The sequence below is a fragment of the Telmatherina bonti genome (genome assembly GCF_933228915.1).
Source record: "Telmatherina bonti genome assembly, chromosome: 13".
NCBI classification, from domain to species: Eukaryota; Metazoa; Chordata; class Actinopteri; order Atheriniformes; family Telmatherinidae; genus Telmatherina; species Telmatherina bonti.
In genome coordinates this window covers 25326329-25348007 of record NC_136611.1, presented here as the reverse complement: position 1 = coordinate 25348007, position 21679 = coordinate 25326329, and the positions used below count along the sequence as shown (strand labels likewise).

At 38.8% G+C, this 21679-nt stretch overlaps 1 protein-coding gene across 1 annotated transcript; it reads right to left on the bottom strand.

Moving 5' to 3' along the window:
• Positions 1–7754: 7754 nt before the first annotated feature.
• tmc2b (transmembrane channel-like 2b) lies at positions 7755–21512 on the bottom strand (the record flags this gene model as incomplete). Its single annotated transcript, XM_079251065.1, has 20 exons — positions 7755–7969; positions 8094–8220; positions 8366–8444; positions 9357–9482; positions 10022–10261; positions 10505–10572; positions 11021–11149; positions 11518–11676; positions 13893–14072; positions 14247–14441; positions 14828–14975; positions 15055–15197; positions 15847–15945; positions 16055–16161; positions 16287–16368; positions 16482–16572; positions 19210–19362; positions 20610–21000; positions 21294–21335; positions 21467–21512. 20 exons carry the CDS (start codon positions 21510–21512, stop codon positions 7755–7757), a joined length of 2820 nt encoding a protein of 939 aa, XP_079107191.1.
• Positions 21513–21679: the final 167 nt, after the last annotated feature.

Below are 21679 nucleotides of genomic sequence, written 5' to 3'. Positions count from 1 at the left end.
CATGATCAAACAGACCTTTTCCTGCCTGCTTAAGTCACTACCAAACAACACCATCAGGGGTTTCATGTGGGGTAATCTTCCAGTATCAACTCCAGTATCGTCACTCCATAAATTATCATTCCCATCATCACCCCTAACAAATTCCTGAGTTCTTAGTATACTTGCTTTGTTACACTTTCTCATTTGTATATTATTAATATAGCCTACTAACTTATATTTATTCTTTATTTTGGTGTCAAAGTTAGCTGAAATTATCTTCTTGATGTCAGCATTTTCAAAAATACCACTTTTTGTAGATTTGTCAGAAGACATATGTCAGAAGACATATTTTAATAAATGTCATACGAAAAAAAGGATTAATAACAAAATATTTACAAATATTTCCATTTAGATCAGTAAAAAATTGTATATCAATCACTAGTATAGTGTACACTGCATTCATTGCTATAAACATGATTTAGTTGTCATCTTGCTTTATCTCTGTAACCTACTCTATGTTACTGTGTTATTTTATATATTTTTTCCGATTCTGAAATAAAACTAGCCTGTATGTAATTCTGAACTAAAAATTATATGATATTTTGGATTTTTTTTTATTGATTTATTCATTTGTATGTTTATGGTTTACATTTGTACGGTGCGGTATAGCCTACGCATCATGTTGGTGACCGTGAGATATCTCTCTTACTGATTTTATGATGGTGTGTGTGGCACGCTGTCTACAGCTCTCTACTATTTTGCTGGTTTTGCTGTTCTAGCCGTTTTTCATGATTTCAACTCAGTTAACTAAAAAGTTTATAAAATTGCATCAGGAAAACTTAAGCACTTTTCCGTCTTTCCTGGCTAGAGTGTGGAGTCGTTGTGGGAAGCGCAGTAGACAGCTGATGAAACTGAGGGCTTGTCTAGCACAGTCTCCAGCTATATTTCAGAGCTTATATGGATCGATCCCTGGACTTTACATATCATGGCGTTCCCTGGACCCCATTGATCTCTGGCTGGTACCTGTCATCGATTAGGACCAGGTGAAATCCCAACGCTGCGCGCTTCCCCCTCACCTACGCTGGTGTGGTGCTAACCTCTGGAATCTACAGACTTTTGTGCGCTCTTCATCTATTCAAATCAGGGCCAGACTAAAAGTGCAAAGGCCCCTGGGCCCAGAGTGTCCCACCAGCCCCCCTTCTCCAGCACAACATTGTGAAAATTGTGAATGATAAAGTGTGCAACGACATTTCTAACATCTCTTAGCCAGTGGTGCCAATAGCAATACTCTACACACTGTGGTGTAGCTATCTGGCTTTTATGTACATTTAGTTTCATGTCCAAACTCCTGGTGTATGCCCTATGTGGGCCCCACTAGTCCCCAAATGGGCCCCAAGTGGGCGTGGCCCCCTGGGCCCATGGCCATCATGCCCATTGGATAATCCGGCCTTGACACAAATAACTGCTTCTCCGGATCCCATATCTATCAGGCTAGGTCTGGTAAATGCCAGATCTGTAATGAAAAAAGCTTTCATTTGTAAGGATTTCTTGCACGAGACTTAAATGGGACTCCATGCAGACCCTGCTGCTGCTCGACTGCTTAGGGACCGTTTGCAAAGTGCAAAACCGAAAACATATGAAAAGGAAATGTTCAATAACTACAATATGTCATGCTGTAGTGCCACCAAACTCACTGCATAACTAAACCATCTCATCTGCATCACACTATAGCTCCTACTTTGGTAAAATATGCTTAAATGTATTTTCTGGCATTTTTTAGTAATTTAAGTAAGTTAAAAAAAATTGTAATAACTACAGTATGACTTGTGTCACACACAACTCACAGGGTAAATAAACCATCTCATCTGAATCATACTACAATTCTTACTTTGGAAAAATATGCTTAACTGTATTTTCTGGAATTTTTTAATCATTTAAGTAAGTATAAAATTTGTAATAACTACAATATGAGAAGTTGTAGAGTCACCAAAGTCATTACTTTGAAACTTGTTTTTTCTAATTCCATAGGTTTTTTTCTCCCCCAAAAACCTTTTTTTTTCTTTTTTTTTTTTGGTTTATGGGTTTTCAAGTTTTGGCCTTATTAGCATTTCTTTTTGAGCAATTGAGTTGTTATTATTTATCTCTGCTTTCCTATAAGTTTGTGCTCTGGCTACTTCTCAAATATAGGTGGATAAAATGGGCTGTTTTTGAGTTACCTCATGACTGCCTCATGGTCACTGCCTGGCAACCAATCAGAAGAAGGTTGCACAGTGTGACTAAGTACTATCCAATCATATGCTGCCATCAATTAAGCAGTACAATAATCTTTTTGAAAGCAGTGTTTTAAAAACAAAAAAAAAACAAAACATACTTTTCTCAGGAGATAAGATTTTTTAGTGTGTCACTATGTATTGAAAGGAAATATCCACAGGATGTATCTGGTAAGTCAAAATACTTGTAATAACTGTGCTTTGCTTGTATGCTTGATTTCCATTTCAATTGTAACTTTAAGCTTTTGAGTTATTAGTCAAATAAATTTGTTTAACTTTTTTTTTAATATATATTAAATTATTTGCCATATTCCACATTTTTTATGTTGACTTGAAACAAACTTTTTCGTTTTATCTCAGTTTTATTTAGTTAAATTCTGAAAAATTGTATTACTGTAGTTTTAAATCCTTTAAACGTTAGAAAAACGTATAAATGGAAGGTTTTAGCTTTGTATTTTCCTCTCCCTAGGTTACAAGTTTCTAAGACAATGGGGACAGTAAAAAAAAAAAAAAAAGAAAGAAAAAAGGAACGAGTATTTTTAGGAAAGACTCATGGGCAAATGCCAGTGGAATAGCAGCTCTTGTCAAAATAATGAAGAGTAAAGGCATTGCAAGCCAAAATACAGATTACGCTTCAGAAATTTGGTCAGAAATTTCATTTGTCCGGTAAAGATGATCCAAAAAAAACGTCATTGGCTCTGGGTAGTATAGACCAAGAATTGGAAAGGAGTCAGGGATTTGATAAGCCCTCATGTGATGCCTGTGTCTACAGCCACACATGGGTGATATCAAAATGCATCACATTTAGATTTATTTTGTTCAACCAGGATTTAATTTGCTGACCAATATTTTTGTTAGACAGTAGTTTCATGTAGCATCACAACTATTCTGAAAAAGCGCGCATTTCACTTTATGTTGTGATGGTATAATTGTTTTCATTTGTGTTCTTTTTTCTTCGAGTTTCAGTGGCTCCAGTCCCTTGGCTCTGAACCAGCAGGTGGCCACGGGGTGGAGCCAGCTAATTGGACCAAACCAGTGGCAGAAATGGGAGGGGGGATTTAAGGTTCTCTTTTGTTCATTTAGTTAGATTTTTGTGTGTCATCCCCTTTGTCTGTTTTTGTTTGGGCTGATCAGCCACTATTTGAGTTTACCCCTTGTGTGTCATTTGTTAGATCAGTTTGTTTCATTTTGTTGCTTGAGTTACTTCTGTTACAAATTCTTTTATTATAGTTTTGTTAAGTTGACCTCTTTTATAAGCCTGATTTCTTCATTTATGTTAAAACAACTTTTTCTTTTTTGGATCATAATATAAACCCTATTGTTTTTTTTACTTTAAACCTGTGCCTGACTGTGCGTCACTGCTCAGCCCATCACGCCTCAACACAAAATGTTTACAGAACTAGAAAACAAAAACAAATTAGAGGAATAATTCAGAGGAGATTTTCAAAACACAAAGAAGCCATACAAGACAAGACAGACAATAATGTCCCAGATAAAGACATACAAAACATTGAAGAAAACGGGCAAGAGAGGACAGATGAAGACATACAACAGAAGACGGACCAGCAAAATATTCAAGCAACGGATAATGTCACCGCTAAAGACATTCAAAACACTACAAATGAAGCAAAGCAAAAGAAAATATCTGTACAAACTGAAGCTGAGCTTAAACAAAACATTGAACAACCAAGAAAGCTGCCAGCAGTATCCAAAAGGTTCACAATTACAATCAAACCAAATAAATGGAGGAAAATTGTTCCACTTCAAGGGTCATTGAAACAGAAAAGACCTTGGACCAACGTTTTATACAACAGCTTCCGTAAAAAAAAAAAAAAAAACTGTTATACTCTTGCTTTTAAGAGCCAGCACATCATAATAACTCTTAACCAAAAAACTAAAAGCCCATATTGAAATGTAAGTGCCATTTGTACCTTTCCTTCCTGTAGTGCCAAATACTATTTTAGATTGAAAAGAAAGCCAGCAAGGAACACTGGAATCAAAATAGCTGTGCAACAAAAGGAGACATGAAACACAAGAAAATTGAGAGGCAATTAAGACGGGCAGCATATACAAAAAGAGGAATGATTGCAAGGGCTCTACATAATGGAGTGAGCCGACTCTTCTATACCAAACAGAAAAAAAATACCTGTTGCCGAGCTTATTTCTGGGAACATAACCCGAAGTCTGAACAAGAATGTTCTGAAAGTGATCGGGTCAGAATTCAGCAAGAAGAAAAGAATTCATGAGGATGTGTTGATGGACGTGTATTTCACAAAAAATCAAGGAATGTGACACTCAATTTCACAGAACTCCTGGATACATTCAGCAACTGCAAATTGATCCCTTTGGTGTGCGTATGTGCATATTCTTGTACAACATCTAAGAAAGAAATCTCCCATAACATTGTACCTGGATGCTATTGGTAATGTTGCATCCAAAGTTCCTGGTAAGACCAGGATTCTTCTTTATTATTCCCTCATTTTTCCTGGTAATGGTAAGAGTGCACCTCCCCTTCCAGTGTGTGAGACACTCACTACAGAACACTCAATACACCCTGTCACAATCTGGCTGATGCTGTTTCTGCGAAACCTGTAACAGTCCACAAAGTTAAAAGTTCATCAGGTTGAAACTGACTACAGCTGGGCCCTGATAAATAGTGTTCTTTTGTCGTTCAACAAGGAGAGTGTGTTCAGCTACCTGGACAGGGCTTTTGCTAGTTGTTCAGGACAGATGAAGTCAAAAAACATGAAGTTCACTGTCTTGCGTGTGTGCTCTGCATATGTCTTGAAAGCAGTGGCTCATTCTATTGGACGGAAAACTGATAATCAGGGTTTCAAAGCTTTTGCTGCCTTTGCATTTGCCAGGCTACAAAACATAACCTCAATGACTGATGCCCTCTACATCTTTCGGTCTTTGTGCAGTGTTTTATGCAATACAAATAACACCAAATCTGTCCTCCTCAACTTGAAAGTCGTGGAGGAATTAACAAAGAAAGGCAAGATACCGGACATGGATGAGACAGAACAGTTGGGGGACAGCCAACTAGTGAAGGAGGAAGATGCTGAAGAAAAAATAAAGCCAGCACAATAACTGGCAAATCTCCTTTCACATACAAATTTAAGGAGGTTCTGAAGGAGGTACTAAGTGACCTTAAAAAAGAGGATGAGCAAACTCAACAAACTGAATCCCTACTACTGCCCTGGGATCATTGACATGCTTTTTGAAAGCTACCTGGGAATTTATCCACTTTGGAGAGGTCTGTTGTTGGGGGTTTTGAGAAGATATGCATCAGACAAACGTGAAAAGAACTTTGATAATGAAAAGAAGGGACACAAACTGTCATGTGGAGAGATGGTTTGGTATCGTCAAGCAGGCAGTCTAAAACGAAAAGAAACAGCTGACACCAGCGACATTCATCAGCAAAATGTACGGGACTTTGCAAGGAAGGTACAGAGAACATATCATGTGTCATAACTTCTCTGAAAAGCTACTTCTCAAACAAGGGAACTACAATGACATAACACAATCCCAGGAAGGTTGGGCAAAGAGAGATGGGAACAAGCCATGCACTGGAAGCTCCAAATATTTCTCGATCCCTTTTACTGTTCCTGTTCCACAAGAAGCAAAATCAGCTGGAAAGACCAGCAAGAAACAGAAGACCATGGATGGGAAGAACAGCATCAATGCAAACACAAATGATAAGACCAAGTTTACAGAGGAGGTAACTGTTACAGATTTATAGCAGCTGATTATTTCTATACACCGCAATTTAACAGCCTTCGAAATATGTAATTTTTTTTAAAGCAATAACAGTTTTGTGATTCATATAGGTTGAGTTTATTTGGAATAGTAAGCCAAGTGAAGTTGTTGTGGCTGTTGTGAGAAATGATCACCAGAAGGTAAAGGTCACACTCGGGTTATTCATGCAATTTCAAAAACACAAGTACCTGTAGTGTAATTATTCGAGGTTAACATCAATAACTATATCATGAAAATGTAAATGCTTGAGAGATAAAACTGCAGGTTACCACAGAGCTACAATCATCTAAAAACCAAAGCAAGGCAAGAAAATCTGGTGTAGTGAATGGATGCAGACCTAAACTTTAAAAAATTGTAAAAAAAAAATAAAAAAAAATCAGTCTATCATCTCAGAAAATATATAAAATATATAAAGGACAAAAGATTTGATGTATTAGCCAGAGACATGAAAACTGAAGAATTTAGTCCATCCATCGTAACAGTGTATTTACAGGTCTTCCTAAATAAACAGTTAGACACCTGCAGCTAATTTAGAACTCTGCTGTTTGAGTCTTCTCTAAAACCAACACAGTGGACCACATCAATCCAGTTCTGAGGTCTTTATACTGACCGCCTTTCCATTAGAGGACAGACTTTAAGTTCTGTTGCTGGTCTGTATAGCTCTGAATGCTTCAGGACCGAAATTCATCAGAGATCTCTTGACCCAGTATGAAGCTACCAGATCACTCAGGTCATCTGGATCCAGTCAGTTTGGTGGCCTCGGGATTGGGTCTCTGCTTTTTGCGAATGACGTGGTCCTGCTGGCTTTAACTGGCCGTGACCTCCAGCTCTCAGTTGAGCGATTTGCAGCCGAGTTTGAAGCGGCTGGAATGGTAATAAGCACCTCCAAATCTGAGACCATGGTCCTCAGTCGGAATAGGGTGGATTTCCCTCTCCGTGTCAGGAGTCAGGTCCTGCCTCAAGTGGAGGAGTTTAAATATCTCGGGGTCTTGTTCACAAGTGAGGGAAGGATGGAGGGTGAGATTGACAGACAAATCGGTGTGGCATCTGCTGTAATGTGGACTCTGCAGCAGTCTGTTGTGGTGAAGAAGGAGCTGTGCCAGAAGGCAAAGCTCTCGATTTACCAGTCGATCTACGTTACTACCCTCACCTATGGTCATGAGCTGTGGGTCGTGACCGAAAGAACGAGATCTTGTAAACAAGCAGCTGAAATGAGTTTCCTTAACAGGGTGGCCGGGCTCTCCCTTCGAGATAGGGTGAGGAGCTCGGTCATCCAGGAGGGGCTCAGAATAGAGCCATTGCTCGTCCGCACTGGGAGAAGCTAGTTGAGGTAGCCCGGGCATCTGGTCAGGATGCCTCCTGGGTGAGGTGTTCCAAGCATGTCCCTGTGGGAGGAAACCCCGGGGAAGACCCAGGACACGCTTGAGGGATTATATCTCTCGGTTGGCCTAGGACCACCTTGGACCACCCCCTGCAGAGTTTGCAGTCTGGGCTTCCTTGCTTAAGCTGCTGCCCCCGCGACCCAACCCTGGATAAAGTGGCAGCAAATGGATGGATGGATGTTTATACTTTTAAATATATACAGGATTTTTCTTTTTATATAAAATAATGTATAAGGTGATACAACATAGCTGTCAAAGTCAATTATTTCACTGACTCGTACATCCTCCCTGTATGAATGTGATATTTACAATCTTGCTCACAGACTCCTGTTGTTTTACATGAACTGATAGAATTTTGTTGATTTTATCTTGGAGGTGCACTCCGGCCTCTGCCTCTGCCAGGTCCAGGAAGAGGACCCCTGGGGTGTCCAGGAGGCACACCTCTCGGTGCGGGGCCACGGGTGATTGGCCTTCTGGGGTTCGGGGCAGCCAGTGATACCTCCTTCTGCAGATTAATACCTTTTCCTGCTGTACCTGGCTTCATTTTGGGAGACTTGCTGTTCTTCTCAGTTACATCATCTGAAACGATGGAAGGAGAGTCAAAGGTGGATCGGAAAGTTGGTGTGTTAATGGCATGTGCGTGAGCAAAACATGACACATCATGGCACATTGTGACATGTGTAAAATAAGTGCGTGAGTGTACCAAGAGGTGGTTCCTCGTCAGTTGGAGGTGGTTTGAGAGATTTGTCTGGAAGAAGGTCCTCTAAGTCTTTCATTACTTGATTAGTGCTGTCCTTGTTGTTCCTGCGGTTCTTCTCCTCATCTCGAGCCTAAAGCATTAACCAATTGACCGAACAGTAAATTTATCGTTAGAAGGCAAAATATGCTTTGTGTGTGTGAGTGGGTGAGTGGGGATGGTGGTATGTGTGTGTGCGTGGTGGTGGTGGTGGGGAGGGGCACAACACTCATACTGACCATTTGCATTTTCCTTTTAAGGTCAGTGTTTGCTTGTTTGTATGCTTTTGACACTGTGTTCAGGTAGTAGATGGCCAGCCTGTAGTAGAGTGAAAACAGTTAAGGTCATATTTACTGTAAAGAATCACAACAGCACTGACCACTTATACTGTGGCCACAGAGCAATAAACAGTGAATTTAAAGTCCTACACCCACAGCTGACAATGCCCCAAAACTGTGTTGCTCAGAATTGTTTATCTTTATCACGAAATGCCACACCATTTCTTCATTCGGTTAATACAGTTACCTTGCAACACCAATGCCTCCCCTGTATCCATTACACTGTGACCACTTCTATTGGTGGGTAATTTAATTGTTTATATAAACCAACGAGTGATGTTCAAAAGGACAAAACTAAAGAGTTCTACATCATTTTCAACCATAGCAGAAAATGCACTACTTGCTGGATAAGAACAACCGGAAGGTGAAAGTCCAGGTAACTGTGGGCAGAGTAAGAATGGAGCTTTCAAAAGTGTGACTCCACAGCCACCTACTCAGCCAGTCTTTTCAATTCTGCTCCATCTGACTTGTTCTAACTTCTCATGGCAGCCTATTGTAGTTTCAAATTATATTGTTTCATCTAGTCTAGTGTGTATGAACCTCAAGCAGGATGTTAGGATTGGTAGTCAGGAATGAAACTGCAGATTTAAAGCAGAAATGTTCATGTATTGAATGTAAACGCAGATATTGCTCATGACGTGTTTTGCAGCATGTAAAAAAATCCATAATGGACAAAACAATTAGATTTTGGAACAGTTTTTCCCAATTAGAGGGATACTTTAAGTTATATTACTTCACTTTCTTGATTTAATGCTCTTATTATGAAGTCATACTCTCAGTGGTTTTGCATTTTACTATCCTAAACAAAAAGGATAACCCTGTTACATATTACGAGAGAAGACCTGTGTATGTGAACTAATTCTATTTCCAATGGTATTTAAATAATACTTACACCATAAGGAGGACAGCAGGCATGATGAGTCCAGGGTTCGAAGCGTATGTAAAAATATTCCCTATGAAAGCTGGAAGATCCTTTTCTATAGTTTCCAAAACCACATCATACATCTTGTCCTGTCCACTGAGTGAAGACATGGATTAAAAATTGTACAATCTTGCACGCAATCTTTGTTGAAAACACATCAGCTGAATCAGAATCTAACTATAAATAAATCATGTGCCTAAATGGGCTGCCAATAGACTGCAAATGAAAATTAGTGTATTAAAACTTCTAACAAACTCAACTGTCTTTGTTTGATTGTTTAATAGAAACTTTGAAGAAGAAAAGCTGGTAATGTTATAGCCAACTAAATATGGCTAATATATTCTACAACAACATTCAATCATTCAAAAGTACATAGGCCTCCAGTGTCGTAGCTGTTACTGATATGTGGTTAAAAAAAACAATTTTAAAGGTTTTTTATGTTTATGTTTACATTTTTAATATGAAAAAATATTCATTTTATACCATGTACATTATGTTAAGTATGTATAGGCATATACTGCGTATGTACTCTTAGGAAAAGCATTTTTAAAAAGTGTTTGTGCATTTATAAAATTTTTTTAAAAAGTATTAAGTTCCCAAAGCTGTTTACGCTTTACTGTCTTTTCTCTACTTACCTGAATGGCCCACAGTCAAATGATGGAGGTAGAGTCATCATGGTGTAGACAACAGGGAGCAGGCTGAGGAATAGCACAAGCAGCAGAAGGCCCATGTAGAAGTTGTTGGAGCCTGAGGCCTTAAATACTCGCTGATGAGGAACATTACATGACATCACTGCCCAACACTGGTAGTACATAGAGGTCAGGAGACGCAAGACGTTCAAACCAATCAGACCTGGAGCATAAAATGCTCCCATCCTAAGAAAGACAGCAGAAGTAGCAACGTTATTTCAACAGGATGGTATTGTTAGCTAACTTTTGGACATCAGCAGCCCTTGTCACATTTGAAGAAGCACAGACTTCGCAGTCAGTTCTGAGTTAATTATTGGTCAACATGCAACAGATCATAAGAAACAGGAGCCTTCTTTAGCTCATCAGTCGAACATTTATATATAATCAGACAGAAAACACTATCAAGCATGCATCTCCGTAGCAATTCACCATATCATTCCTTGATTGAAGACAAGTCCAAGGACATTACCGCTGATGTCAAACTCTCCATATGATGGCTAAAATAAAAACACAACAATATGATAAACATGTCTGCCTTAAACGATGAACAGCAAGTCAATACACTTTCCATTTGCTGCTCTCTTTGTGTCTCTCTCTGTAATTAAGTTCTCAATGCAGTCTCCTGTTTCCCTTGGTGCTTGGGATCACTCGTCTTGCCAGATGTCATTGTACAGTATCAGGTTGACTTGGATCCTAACTATGCTGTACGTACACAAAGTTCAATAATGTGGGGGTCATACAGTGATATAGACTCTCATCACATTAATAGACCGAGCTGATGATCACATTCAGCAACATGCATCAAACAAGTAGCTCAAATTTCTGACTTTAAAGTATACAGCAAATGCTATATGCTAATACTGATCTCATTTTACTTTAGGCACAAACATGAACACATACAACAAACACAAAGACATCAAAACCCACACAAGTACAAGTACTCACAAATCCAGCTTCCAAGTCCCAGCACCAGCAGTAGTTGAGAAAGCGGACGATGATGGCTCGAGCAAAGTCACCAATCAGAATAGTCAAGTAGGTCACCTGCACATCTGACACAGTTAGCTTCATAATTTCCTACAAAGGGAAAAGAAGAAAATAAAGAACAATGTTACTGTAGTTAAGTTTAGTCAGTGTTTCTCAATTCCGGTCCTCAGGCCCCCCCATGCCCTGCATGTTTTATAGGCAACCCTACTTTAATACACCTGAATGAAATAAAGGCTCGTTAACAGGCTGCAAATAACCCGATAAGGAAGTTCAGTAATCTGACTCTGGTGCTTTGGAGGAGGAATGTGTCTAAAACATGCAGGGCAGGGGCACCTGAGGACTGGATTTGAGAAAGGCTGCAGTTTAGTTTAAGTAAATTAATGTCACTATAGAGCAAAGTACAATTCTTTGAACATACAAATCACTATTTAACAATTGTGTATAATACAATTACTGACAATTCCAACTTCTGTCTCCCAGCAAGGTCCTCTGATAACATCGGCTGGATGTACATTTGGAGGAGGTACATCTGTTGTATTGAAGAAGGAGGTGTAGTTGGCATAATATTGACTCAGAGTCCATTCAGTGGCATTCTTGATCAATTTCTCACGCTCCAACTAAAGAATACAAAGAGTCATTCATACAAAGTGACAGAAACTTGAGTTATGCTGTACAGATCATAAAACATGTTGCAGATACAGTATTTAAAGTGCTTGCTCTAATGTAATATACTATTAGCATGTCAGATTACTCAAAGGCCTGAAAATGAAAAAGCACAAACTGTAGAAACAGCTTAACAATGACCTAGTGATAAAAAAAAAAAAAAAAAGGGGGGCTTATATTGCAGCAATACATTGTCAGGAGCATAAGACTAACATTTTTACTTTTCATAATTTGTGTACATAAAACTAAATACAAATGCTGATCAAAGGGGCCAGAAGGTCCTAGAGTCTCCTAATTCTGACTGTCTTTATATTGTAAGCTTGTTACTAGGTTTACATGATGTGAACAAATGCACACATTTGCTTCTAAATCTAAAATAAAGTAAAATAATCTGAAATAAAGTTCAACCAAGCTGCTGCTGAGACATGCTTTATTTGGCAGGAGTAAAGGGATGTTACTTAGCCATCTGTTTGTGAAAATGTTTTTGCAACAGATTAAAGTGGCCCGACTGAGCTTGGCAGATTTTTGCACTATGGCATCCCCTAATAAAGACATTCAGGATCTATATTGCATCCTGTCTCTTCTCTGAGCTCTCTAGCGCTAGTAATAGTAAGCTTGGCAATCACGCTCTAATACTTGCCCCCTTTCTTTAAAGTGGAACTATTATGTGCATCTCAGGCTAATTTATTTTTATTTCTGAGACCAGAAGGGCTGGGATTGATCGAGTTATTGTCACAAATCGCTTTATTTACTTCAGACCAACCCTCTCCGTAGGCTGTCAGATCAGCCTGTGGGCAAAACGAGTGGATTGAGACTCTTCCGCATTAAGCCCCACCTCCCGCCACTGCACTACATCGGGAGCGCACACCGCAACTGCTGTAACATCTCATAAACAGAAGGATTAGGCTAATATGAAGTCAATAAAAAAATAAAATACAATGTCAACACACAGCATACAGCCCTACATGTTGGAACCTGAATCAGACCCTGAAAACGAAGTGGAAAACAGCAACCCACAGCAACGAATGCAGCAGGATGTCTCTCTTTGGTAAACTCACCAGCCATCGTTGGAAATAACTTTATCCGACATTTTCCACCCGCCTGATGTATTTGGACATGCCCTTGTTAACCAGTAGAAGGTAACCAATCACCGAACCTTATCCCCCCGGGACGTCACAAGGATTTCCAAGTAGAAAAACTCTCTAAAACTACGCGTTTTTCGTCGCTATGGAAACCGAATGGAGAGAGTGCTGGAACTCAAATTCAAACTCAAACATGCGTTTAGGTGATAAGAAAAACAGTGCCGTTCACATGTCTGATGAGGATTCAACACTGTAACACTGTAGAAAGCTCAGAAAACTTGAAATACCATAACAGGACCCCTTTAATGTCACCCGTGTCATTCATGTGAGTGATCTTAAATGATTGGTTTTCCAGGTCTGAAATAAGTCTAAGTTAAATGAATCTATTTAAATTAATTTGAAAATAATCTAGTTTTGACTATGGGGTTTAAATCAATTCCAACTTCCCTCAAAGTCCTTAATTCCCATCTGGTGGGAAACATATCTGTCATGTGTATAACCCAGACTAGGACAAAAAAAATTCACATACTATTTTCCAGAAATGTGAATATTAAACCTCAGTGCACCATCAGATTAAGTTATTTTGCAAAGAACCGTTATTTTACTTTAAGATAAACTTTTCACTAATCCAGCATTTTATTAAAAACAAAATGTGTCACTGTTAAATAACCAAATATCAATCAAAATCAGTTGTATTAGACAGACAGACTTGGCAAATGCAACTAAAAGCCAATAACTCCATAGAGAGAGTTTAATCCTGATGATATGTCCACAGGTGAAAGTTGAATATTGGCAAATCATTTCAAGATGTCTAACACGTTCTTAATGTTGCCTTATAGTCATTGTTTAATCCGCATTGATGTCAAAGTAAGTTTATTTTTTATCAAATATTATCATGTTGAAATATTTATGTCCTGATATAGTTTTCTTTTTCAGTATGTTTACGAATCTTTAAAATTCTGTTTTCAGATTATTATTATTATATGGTATCAAATATGCATTTATGAATGCAAGTTCATTTCAATGACAGTGGAATAAAATTTATTATACATGAAGGTATAAGTTCAGTTGTGGCTTATCTGGCATACCTTGGCAGTGACCTCGTCAAAAAGTGCAAAAAGGAATGTGTACAGATTTCCCAGAAAGAGGGCAAAAATTCGTCCCAATTGCCATTTGAGGGCAATACGAGGATGATAATCTTCCAATTCTGCAATAGATTCAAACAGAGGAGGGCACACCAGTCCAAGGAGAGACATCACAAATTCCACCTGATGAAATGGACAAGAGAGGGTAATTACTCATCTCATTTATCACAGTCATTCTCAAACTCAGACTCAGTTTGCTGACTCAGACTAAACTTTTCTTCTGCTCATTATAAGATACTGGTCTGAAAAGTCATTTTAGCAAAGAATGCTCAAATAAACATCCAAATGTGAACTTACCTCATTCTTTTCAAACCATGTGAGGTCTTTCGCATCCATCTCAGAGAACGTCTGAGATCGTTTCACCACATAGTAGATGAGGTAACCACTGCCACCAAGGCAGCACAGGATCAGAAAATTGGCAAGAACTCTGAGGAAACGTCGAAGGTGAATATTTTCATCTTTCTGATTCTCCTGTTCATCCACAATAGATTCCTGTGATGCAAATAAAGAGGAGAAAAGGGCATTTAGTATGTTTTTGCTACAAAGCCATAAAGTAAGCTGGATTAATGGAAAGGACAAGAAGAGGGTGATGCATTTAAAATGCTGCAAAACACTCTTCATCATTCTGTAATGTTGAATATATCAACTGTTACAGCAGGGAGCTTCATTGAGGTGCTGTGAATTCAAAATTATTTTCTTTAGTGATTTTTGTGACAACATGTGTGAACACTGTGAAACTGACAAATGAGTATGTTTTTAATGAACCATTTTATTTGGGCTTTCTGTGTTGTAAATCTAATTTTTCGACAAAATAGCTATCCTTTACTAAAAATCCAAGGTCCATCTCTGATAACTAAAAAACAGCCACACTTGCTAACCTTGAAGCTAGTAGTAATGGAGGCGTATTTGTTGTCTGCTGTTTCAGGGTTTCCTATTAGGTAATCCCAGCTGGTGAACATCTTCCAGCTGAAGTTGAACTCTCCCTCTTCTGCCCCATCTCCTCCTTCATTTGAGTTTCGAGCCATCCTGGAAACACAAACGGTCATCAAACATTCAAGTCTTCACAAAGTACATGTGATTTCTTTCATTTGTTAGCGTTTCATACGTTCTAATAACAACCATCAGGCTGTATCCAAATATTCCAACACCCGTAAGCAAGTATGACAGAGGCAGTCTGAACTTCAGCACCCCGATTGTTCGCTCGTTGTTGTAGTAACCGTAGAATAGAAAGGAATACTTGCAGAAACCCTGTTAATGATATAACAAAAGATATAAAAACTTGCAGATGAGATGCATTTTATTAATTTGTTTTACAAGATTAAAGACAAAGTTTAAATATAACAGAATTTAACAATGCTATTCTAAATCCATCCATCCATTATCCCAACCACTTAGTCCAACGAAGGGTCGCGGGGAAGCTGGAGCCTAACCCAGCAGTCTTTTGGGCAAAAGACAAGGTACAACCTGGACAGGTCGCCAGTTGACAAACAACCACTCATGGGCAATTTAGAGTAACCAATTAACCTAACATGCATGTCTTTGGATGGTAGGAGGAAGCCAGAGTACCTAGAGAGAACCCATGCATACATGGAGAGAACATGTAAACTCCACACAGAAAGGCTGAGGATTGAACCAGCAACCTTCTTGCTGTGAAAAAAATATGTTTGTATGTTTACTTAGTTTATCATCTTACTATAAAAACATTCCACAATCCCATGTCATACAGTGAGACATGCACAAACTTTGGGCCATAATATGTGTGAGTTGTATTCATGCATTACAGAAAGCAAAAATTTTCTCCTTCACTAGGTCATTGGGGTGGTATGTCATGCTTCAGGGGGGGAAAAAAAGTATATTCTGCATATACTGCATGAACTAATGAGACTGAGATCCTCACACCAAATTCGAAGAGCACAGAGAAGTCCATGGCTGTGTCTTGTTCATCTCTGGGAACAGTTTTCCTGGGAATAGATCCATATGGAAGACCCATAAGAGCCTAAACATTGGGGAAAGATTCAGAGATGAGAAATAAGTGTTGAACTGGTTTGGAGCTACTGCTACATGAGACATCATGTGCTAGCATGAAATGTGAGGAAAAACTGTACCTCAGGCAGCACCACCAGGCCAAACATGAATCCAAACAGCACCAGATTCAGGCCATACATCCACCTTAGAAAAAGGAAGTATGATGCCACAGATGATCCAAAATGACCTAAGAATAGACATGCAAAGGATAAGATTTACAAAAAATCTGCAGCCGAAGCAAAGATAAAGATTGTTAGTTAGTGATTGTTAGATTGTTAGTCCTGTTACAGGTAATATTATTGTGGTACTAACTTTCTACTTCCTTTATCTTCCTTTCCCAGGGTATTAAGGCTGTTTTGAAGTTCTCAAAGTCACGATTAAATTTGATAAGTTTCTGTTAGGGGGATAGATTAGACACTCATTTCAACATAATTGACATAATATTCAACATTGACATAATATTATTTTAATTGTGCATCAAAAAAGATAATTAAATGCAAACATTACCTTAGTCATCATGACTTTGAGTGCGTACAGCCTCCTGCCTTTTCCTTTCCCGAGGGCCCCTTCAAACTTTTCAACAAACGCCTGGGCCTCCCTGTTCCACCATTCACAGAGAGCAAGAAAACATTCACCACTGAAATGAAATCCAGTCGATAAGCAAAAAAGACAGCAGACCTAACTAGTAAATGAACTGGCTAATGTGAATGGCACGGGCGAACGGCAACTTTAGGATGGGTTACTGATTAATGACGCTTTGCACACGAACAGCATCAGCAGGAACTTGGCAAGAAACAGGACCAACAGCCAAAACAGCATGCATTAAACAGTGTCAAGCTCATGAAAAAGTTAAAGCCGCTCACCTATCTCGTTCCCTTTTCTCATTTCCACACTGATCTTTAGACAGAGAAACATTCACACTGACCCCTCTCTCAGGCAAACAAACATATACAAACACTCGTAATTACATTAACCCAGTGCTACAAATGCTGCCAGAGCTGTTTGTAGTTGTTTCATGTGGACAGGAAGAGATCTAACTAACTGAACTTCAGCCAGCCTTAAGTGCAGCTTGCACCTTGTTTTCCTGAGATTCATGTGGATGCATTACTGTAATGAACAGGTTTGTTCATTACGGGTTCATGCAAGCACTTTGCACATTGCACTTTGAAATATTCACAGCATTTGGTTATTCACTCTGCACTTGGGGAAGTGCTAATTTGCACATAAAGAAATTTCACATGATTGTCGTTTTAAAATAAATATATTTGTTTGTTGGGATGTTTGTTGCCCGTGGGTCCAGCCGGGGAGGCGTCACTTCCGGTAATGGCGGCCGCCGGTCCTGCGGGGCAGCACGACAGTTATGATGGGATAAGTGCAATATATGTGTACATCTTTTAAATTGGTACTTTCTTTTAGGTGTGGGGCACATGCGTGAATGTTCGAAGTGTGGAATGTAGGTGAGAGTGTATGTCGGGTTTTGTTTTTATTTATGTCCTCCTCTTGTGTCCAGGGAGGCGGCGTCTGGCCAAAAGATTTCCCGGGGACCAGACGCCGCTGGAGAACGTTCCGGGCTGGACCAAGGGGAGGAACGCGACGGGGGGGGTGGTGGTTTTAGGATGTAGTATTATTTAGTCTTTAGTTATCATCTGCGTGGTTTTGTTTGGGGGTATATTTCGGTTGGGGGTTTTCTTTTTGTTAGTTTTGGTTATGGTTTGGCGTTAGAGAGTCTACATATGAGTTTATGGTTAATGTTGTTTTGTGTTACCCCTGTAGAGTTTTATGGTTTATCCAATTTCAGCAGATGGCATTTAAAGCACCGTGAACAGATCAGGTTTTTTTCTTCTGTCTTCGGCTGCTGGAGAAGCCATCTTCTGGTTTTAACTCTCTGATGCACTTTATTGCACTTGGCACTTTACAAAGAAAATAAAAAGAAAAGACGTGGACCACCTTCAGCCTGCCTCTGCCTCCCCTCGTTAATGGTACTCACTCCACCGCTCGTGTCTTTCCTGGCTTACAATTACCATAGGCCCTATGCGTAAATAGCACCAGGTGACTACACAATCTCACAGTGATAACACAATTAAATTGAAATAAATCTCTGTGATAAGTATGTAATATCTTCTGTCACTGAGTCATTCAGATGTCTAGCTGTGTATCCCTATGCACACTCCAGTGCTCTAAGCTGGTGGGCATCACCATAAAAACCCAAAAGGGGAAAACAACAAGGGCAGAAGAAAACTGAGGGGAAAAACGTAAGCAAGAATGAAAGCTGCCAAAAAGTAGTGCTTAGACTGAAACGGCTGAAGACATAGTATCACCCCAAACTTCAGAAGTAGCAGCAAAAAGGCCCTGACTCTTCAGTAATATGAAAGTTGTTTGTATTCAGTAAAAATGATGATGAACAGAATGCAACCTGAAAACTGTTGTCAGTTTTAATAGAAAACACACAAATATGCTTAATCACCTGAAAAAGCAACAGCCCAGCAACTACATAAAAAGCATGACATGCTTCGTATGTGCAACTCGTCTTGCAGCCCAAGCATCATAAAGAAAACTGGCATCACATCATTTATGTGCAACCCCATATAATAAATATATAAAGTAGAGCAAAGCAGGCTCATATTTCATACTAAGGCAGGATGGCTCTTGTGGTCATTAATAGTGTAGCCTACTTCTGAGTTGACAGCGTTAACTTACCGGTACTTTTTTTAATCGATACGGAGATAGATAAAAAAAAAAAAAAAAAAACTAATGTGTTACATTTTTAGCCATGTAATTGCTTAACTCTAACTGTACTTTTCACATAAGGCTGTGAATTTTATAAAAGTGCAGACAGTATGCTTATATCCACTGTTCTTATCTGTGTCAGTTTTTAAGAATTTAAAGACTGGAAGAGTATTTTTATCTTTAAAATATGACAGGAAACATGCAAGGACATGTTTGAAAATTTCTTTTTTCATCTACTTTGTGTTCATCCAAAGTAGTTTTACCAGCCATGGCACAGAGAGAAGTAAGAAACAGCAATGAAGTAGCAATAAGCAAGTTTTAATAATGAATGAGTAACATCACATGTACATGACATGAGTGATGGTGGATAATGGAGGGAATTCTCACCAAACAACAAAATAACAGATGGTCAAAGAATTAAAATGCAGCAGCAACTAGAAATATCAGAAACCTCAAGCAAAGATCAGAGGATGTAACATTTGACCATTGAGTTAGCTTTAGTCTTTACTTGAGCAGTAAGAGTCTCCTCTTCATGCGCCAAGGTTTGTTCCTTAATGTAGCAATCAGTTTCTTCTTCTCCTCTACCTGTTCCTTTAAGGCTGCAATCTCTCCCTCTGACAGTGAATCTTCATCAGACTCAGAAGAGGAGGAAGAAGAGCTGCTAAAGTGAAATAGACATCACATTCCAGGATTTTGACAAAACTCAACAGGAAGATCTACAAAGAAAAACTGGGCAGCACCAAATCAGTGATTCTGTTTCAACGCAAACAGTATTTTAGGGGAATAAAACTCTTGGACACCACAACCCCTAAAAATGTAAGAATAAACACTTATGTCAAAAGATTTTTAGACCTGATATCTGATTGTAAATTTAATAATTCTCTGGGAACTGTATGTCATTTTAACAGCTGGACATGAACAAAATTCCACGACATATTATAGATCCATTGGTTGTTCATTCAAGTGTGCATGTAGTCATGTTATTTACACACTAGTGCTGCAGAACGAGGAGATTCAGATGGGAGGTCTAAGAATCAGCTCTTAAAATATTCAACTAGTTATACATATATATATATATATATATATATATATATATATATATATATATATATATATATATATATAATATACATATATATATGGGTAGAACATCCAAACTCTACACAGGAAGGCCCACTGTCAAAGCCTCGCCCCAGCCAAGGATCGTGAGGCCACAGTGCTAACCCCTATGCCACCGTGCAGCCCACTTACAATCCAGTTTCCCCTAAAAAAAAGTGTTTAGAAGACATTTTGAATTAATGAAAACCTGGACTCTTTACCAGCCGTGTTGGCTGGTGACTGAAAAACAAAATAAAATTTAAAAAAAAAAAACATAAAGAAAACATTCTCATCAGCAAGTAACCAGATCTGGCTGGCTAATTTTTTATATTGCAGCACCCAGTGAAATGTTAAGAAGATATTGTGTCATGGGAGGACTTGCCATGTTGTTCAAGTAAGTAGCCATAAAACATTAATGAGCAAACAAGGTTACGTCAACCATCACTACAACTACGTGCCAGTATCACTCAAACTGCACATTGACATGTAAAAGCATTATGCCAGACTTTTAAGATGCTTTGTAGATTCCACTGTGGCCTTTCAGTGAAATGCAATGTTAAAAATTCTACTATATAATAATTAATACCAATCAGTATATGCCATAGAAGCTAATCAATCTATGCTATATATTAAAGGAATAAAGTAAGTGTGTATTATTTGTTGTGTTCTAGCTAGGACACGACAGTTTCTCTAATCACCTTAAATACAATATGCCTCCTAAAGCCATTTCACAAGACACAGTTCCATTAGACCACATGGGTGCATGGAGCGTGCAGGTATGTGAGAAACAAGTCTCAGAGAATACTGCACCTGCTCTGCTTCCCATTTTTCTTCTTCCTCTTGTCCATATCCTCATTTCCTTTCCCTTTAGCATTTCCCTTCTTCTCCTGATTCTGTTCCTCTTTCTCCTTTTTGGCCACTGCTTTCCCTTTCTTGTTCCTCCTTCCCTTGTCTTCTTCACTCTCCTCATCGCTGTCATCTTTAGCAACCTTCTTCCTGGAAGCCTTTGATCCTTTGCTTGGCATATTTCGTTTGTCTCCCTCATCTTCTTCATCACTGCTTCTGGGTCTAGGCTTCTTTTTTTGTCCACGTTTCCGTGGTTCCTCCTCCTCATCCTCCTCATCTTCCTCATCTTCACTAGTTTGCTTGGCTTTACGTTGCACTTTAGCTCTTCTGTTTTTACTTCTTCTTCTTGCTTCATCTAAAAAAGTTTAGAGAAAAAAGCTCAAATTTGCAACCCATGACAGTGCAGGTTGTATTCCTCAGATAAGTAAAAAAAAAAAAAAAAAAAAAAAAAAATTCAATAAATTGTTTGATTAAACTGTTTTGAGAAAAAAGTCATCTGAATAAAAGGTGCAATTAAGGAGACAAGAGACAGAAGAATTAGCAGTGTTTTAAACATATTGTCAATCACAGACTAAACACATTTTGTTAGATTGGCCCAATAAGGGTATTCCTTGCTTACTTAAGCAAAAATTATCCCATAAAACTCACCTTCACTGCCGCTGTCATACTCAGCGTCCACGTCCATTCCGACTGAAACATAATAAAAGCAGTTCCCAGTAGGTGATGGATGGAACAGAAAATACTTCTGTGAATAATTACTAATGTTTGTAAGAACATAGATGTTCATTTACAAGGTAATATTATGAAAGAAATCCTCTCACCATCTTCAACCTTAATTGCAGCACCATTTTTCCTTCTTGGAGGCATTTTCCTAAGCAGATTTTAGTTAATTGTACGTTCTTTTCCTTCTGTTAGCCTTTCAGCCTGTGAGTTCTTCAGTGCAGCTGATTCACTCTTAGTGTACAAAGTCAAAAAGCCAGCATACAAAACCGCATTCTCTATCTCACACACACACACACACACACACACACACA